This window comes from Primulina eburnea, chromosome 10 (assembly GCF_022965805.1).
Source record: "Primulina eburnea isolate SZY01 chromosome 10, ASM2296580v1, whole genome shotgun sequence".
Taxonomy (NCBI): domain Eukaryota; kingdom Viridiplantae; phylum Streptophyta; class Magnoliopsida; order Lamiales; family Gesneriaceae; genus Primulina; species Primulina eburnea.
Window position 1 is genome coordinate 20,609,517 of NC_133110.1, and position 4,861 is coordinate 20,614,377.

At 37.6% G+C, this 4,861-nt stretch overlaps 1 protein-coding gene across 1 annotated transcript; it reads left to right on the forward strand.

The window, feature by feature from the left end:
* Window positions 1-2,574: 2,574 nt before the first annotated feature.
* On the forward strand, window positions 2,575-4,612 carry LOC140803210 (uncharacterized). The gene is made up of 3 exons (XM_073158948.1): window positions 2,575-3,496; window positions 3,964-4,099; window positions 4,213-4,612. Exons 1-3 carry the CDS (start codon window positions 2,733-2,735, stop codon window positions 4,405-4,407), a joined length of 1,095 nt encoding a protein of 364 aa, XP_073015049.1. The 5' UTR covers window positions 2,575-2,732; the 3' UTR covers window positions 4,408-4,612.
* The last annotated feature ends 249 nt before the right edge of the window (window positions 4,613-4,861 follow it).

The following is a 4,861-nucleotide window of genomic DNA, read 5'->3' on the forward strand; positions in this document are numbered from 1 at the left end:
GGCACTAGATAAAAAGCCTGTCATAAAAACCCAACAGGAGCTAAAAAGTTTTTCTACAATAGGAAAACTTAGATGTCCAGAAGGGTGGAAGGAAGTAAAAATAGTATTTGATATTACGAAGCAAATTAATCAATTTCCTTGTAATACCATATACTATTTGGAACAATCGACGATAGGAACTTACCAAGGACTGATTAATATAGGAGAATTAGAAGTTCATATTCAAGGAATTCCAGGAAAAGAATCAGATCGATTGATTCTTGGACTAGAGTTTCTCGAGGAACACAAACCTTGGAAACGTCTAGAGTATGGGATGGAATTTATGGCAGAAGATAAGATGTGGAAAATCCAATGACCACAAGTCCATTCTCCATATACATTCCAGTGAGAATGTTATATGAATAATATAAGGCAGAATATTTTGCAGCTTATATTGATTCAGGTGCTGGAATCTGTACAGCTAAACGAGGAATCTTTCCAAATAATTTGGACGAAGAATTACCCAAGATAGCTGGAAAGAGATTTTTCCAGAAGAATCTTAATCTTATGTAAAGGGATTAAGATGACTGAAATCATGATTGGCGGTACTGGACAAACACCTTGGTACAAGGTAAAGACACCACCAATTTATTTTCATGATACAAAAGCTGTGATATTGTTAGGAAATAATTTCCTACAAATATTTAAGTCGTATACTCAAGAAAATGATGCTAGATACAAATGTAAAAATGTTCTCACGAAGCTTTTCATTTCATCAAGTTAAGGAGGCCGGATACAAATGTTCAAAAATTTATCAAGGACCCTCCAACAGAAGAAACACCCCTGGTTGCTTCAATTTCTGAAGATGATATGTCTATATGAAGAGCATGGGGTTTATGAATCTGTCTCACTGAGATGGACAAAGTCAAGTTCCCGTTCAAATTTTAAAATCATTCAGTGAACGGATCATTCATGTTAAACACCATGACAGGAAAAACCACAAGTTTTGCAGAAGATTTATTCGAGAAAAAGAAAAATATTTTGTGGAACAGTAAGCTGTCGGCCAGTAAACAGACTCGCCGAAAATTCTGTAACATGGCACATATAGGAAGATTGTTAGAAAACATCTTTCTTGAATGCTAAAACCAGAAGGAACCTGAATTCGGTAAAGGATTAAAACCGAGATCTGATCGGAAACACTTTACCGACACAAGCACAAGTGAGGATGGACCACCTTCACGTTTTCCTCGAGGAGAACGAAAACCAAAGATTCCTCGACAAAATTAAAGGTGTACATGTGATCAGCCCACTAGCAAAAAGAAAATCCACCATGTGAGTGGAAGGAGAAGGACCACCAATAATAGGTGGTAGATGACACAAAAAACTACTAGTAATGAGTGGTAAAAGACAAAAGGACATTGAATACTATATCTTTAAAAAGACTAAAAGAATCCAATGAATAAAATCAAGACAACTGGTCCCGAAATTTTCATCTATAAATAAGACATATTGGAACCAGTGAAACACACCAAAAAACAAAATCTACAGAAAATGTATTTTACATATCTGAAGATTTTAAAAAGAAAAAATCAAGTATGAAAGGAAAGAGTTGAAAGCTCTCAGATCATTAGCTAAAACATTCCAAGAAAAAGGGGACGAAATTACAGCTGATCTTTTTCAAACGTATTCCTACTGGCAGTGCGGTGAAATAAAATAATGGGAAAAGTTGATGTCTAGATTAATAATCTAGAAAAAGACATTGCAGGAAAGGACCACTCAACCACTATATGGTCCCCAAGAAAGCTGTAAAGGCTTATGAAGATTTGAAGTCCGAGTTTCAAATCCGAAGGAGTCTTCTATAAATAAAAGAGCAGAAGGAAGATGAAAACATCAATCAACCTCTTCATTTTTTCTTCAAACCATTTGTAATAATTTTCTTTCAAGTTTATGTGTGTAGTGAGGTTAGCTACTGTTAGTAGCTAAACAAGTTTCTGCTCCTCTACAAGAAGTTACTATGTAATAAATAAATGTTTGTGTTTGAATAAAAGAAATCTTTGCTCTGGCCCCTCTCATGTACTATTTTCAAAATTTTATCTTTTATTGTACACTCTAAGGTAGGAAACGAATTAGAGTTGTGCCAAGTGCTGCTGAATGAATCTGCGTCTGTAACCATCGGTGATCGTGTGGTTGGACTGTGAGGAGCAGTTCGTAAAATACGGTGGATATAACCCAACGGTACTCCGATCAAAGAGGTAAAAGATTTAATTTATTTTACGGAAACATGATGGACCATTATATACAAATGAAAAATCAATTATTCAAAACAAAGATATAAGGGTAAATTTGGAAATTTAAAAGATATGGGGAGTTGAAACAAAGTTTTAGTGGGGTAAGGAGTGAAGAGAAAGTTGAGAATGAGAATATGGATTTTTTGACAAATTCTCTTTGAAGTAACATAAAAAAAATATGGTTTAAACATAAAATAAAATAACAAGAAATGTTATTTTTATATTGGACATAATTGTAATTATAATAGATTTAAATATTAATTATCAACTACATTAGGCAAACTTCACAAAATTTAAAGTAACACACAAAGAAAAGCCCACATACCGCTTTAACTTTAATTTTCTTTCTCAAAGTTTCCATTTCAATTTCCTTTTTCCTTCGCTTTTTTTGTTGTTTTCCTTTTTGAATTCAAATTCCATCACAAAGATCAAAGCGCAATCCTCGTCAGGCAGCGATTCAATCCGATGGATAACGCAGACCGTAGCAGTAATCATAGTAAAAGAAGCCACCGGAGAGGTAGCAACGGCCACTTATCAATGTCCGACACCGATTCCACGGCGAGCCAGGTTGACTCGTGGCACTCCCCTCTCCGTTCGGAATCTCCCCTACGCTCCGACGACCCTTGTTTCCAACAGGAAAACGATAATTCAACCAACAAGAGTCTTAAATCAGTTGTTTCAGTTGATAAGTACTATTCTCCCGTGCCTTCTCCGGGGGCTTCGAATTTTCCGGTCAGTTCTCCGGTAGCCGGGAGGATGGGGTGGAGGCCATGGCCGCATTCGGAGAAGCCCGCCTCTGAGAATCATGGTTTTACGGGGAGTTATCCCATTTCAGGAGTGAAAGGTGGCAGGAGGGAAAAACCCATGTCGGAGAACCATGAATTTCCGTCGAAAGGGGGGTCTCCGGTGGTATTGGGATTGAATAGGTTGGTGATGGAGGAGCCGCCACCTGGGGTGAAGAAGATAGGGGTAGTCCACGGTGGCGGTAGTCACTTAGAGGAAGGATATGTCAATAGCGGTGGTGGGGAGAATCAAGTTGGGGAGGAGAGGCGTTCGAGGGCCGCTGCATCGATTTTGAGGAGGTCGGAGAGGAGTGCAGCAGCGAGAAAGGTTGAGTTGGTGTTTAGAGTGTTTGAAGTAATCTTATGTTTGGTTTCATTTTCGATTATGGCTGCTGATAAGACTAAGGGGTGGAGTGGTGATTCTTTTGATCGATATAAGGAGTATAGGTATAATCTTATGGTTTTTTCCTCAAGTTATTGCATGTTTATTCTCAGTTTCATGCTCAAACGTGTGTAAATTTGGTTTCTTGGTGAATGAATAACTTTTATAGGGGTTGCAGGGACAACTTAGTGTTCAATGATGAGAAAAGTTTTTGGAAAATTACATTATTTCTTCACTCGAGGGCAAATTGGCCCTAGTCGTCTAGCACGATCCCAATATATATAATCTTTTTCCCTGCCAAGAATGCCCAAGCAATCAACCGTAGCTATACGCCTATAAAATCTCTGCTTAACACATGAATTCTCAAAATTATCTCGTCACTAATTTTTCCTCATTTTTCTTGCAATCATCATACGCTTTAGTCCCAAATTAGTTTGTATCAGTCACACGAGAATCTTTAGTCTTCATTATGCTCTGTTTGTGATCGAATTATCTGATGAATATTGAACATTTACCTTGTTTTGATATGCAGGTATTGTCTAGTTGTGAACATTATCGGGTTTGTATATTCTGGTTTCCAAGCATTTGATGTAGCATACAGTTTAGGCACGGAAAATCACGTATTCTCTCACCATATACGTTACCATTTTAATTTTTCAATGGATCAGGCAAGTCATAGCCTCAACTTGCCATTGGTTTGAGTTGTCGTAAGACATTCTGAGTATTCGAAGCATATTGTCACACTTAGTTGCTAAGCAACACCTTTTTCTTGCGTTTGCAGATTCTGGCTTATCTTTTGATCTCAGCATCTTCATCAGCAGCAACGAGGGTGGACGACTGGATTTCTAACTGGGGGAAAGACCAGTTTACATTGATGGCCAGTGCATCAATCTCTGTGTCATTTCTTGCCTTTGCTGCCTTCGGCTTGAGCTCTCTTATATCAGGTTACAATCTTTGTAACCGGGATACCACTTGATTACAACTTCGGTCTCCAGCCTAATAAATTTCTCATTTTTATCTATTATGTTATATATTTGAGAATAATTGCCTGATTATATAAAATGATCATGTCAGGATCTGTACATATAGTATAGTTGCAGGGTAGTTTGAGCTATATTTATAGAGATAATGTTTTGATAAATAAATCAGTCAGTTGAATTTATATAGTGCAGTGTCTTGAAGCCAGTTTTGTCTCTGCTCTCAAATGTAATCTTATGCTCTGAATTTTGAGGTCACTCTCAAATACAACTTTCTATCAACCAACCCAAGTTTCGGGTTTAATGTGCATTCTTTCTCTGGTCGAGCTCCCAAACCATCCGTTTGGAGGAGATGCCAAATGCATCAAACCCCGAAACCTTAGCATTACGGTACTTGCAGACCGCAGCTTCGAGACTGTACTCAGTTTTATAGTCCATTAGTTTTGCATTTTC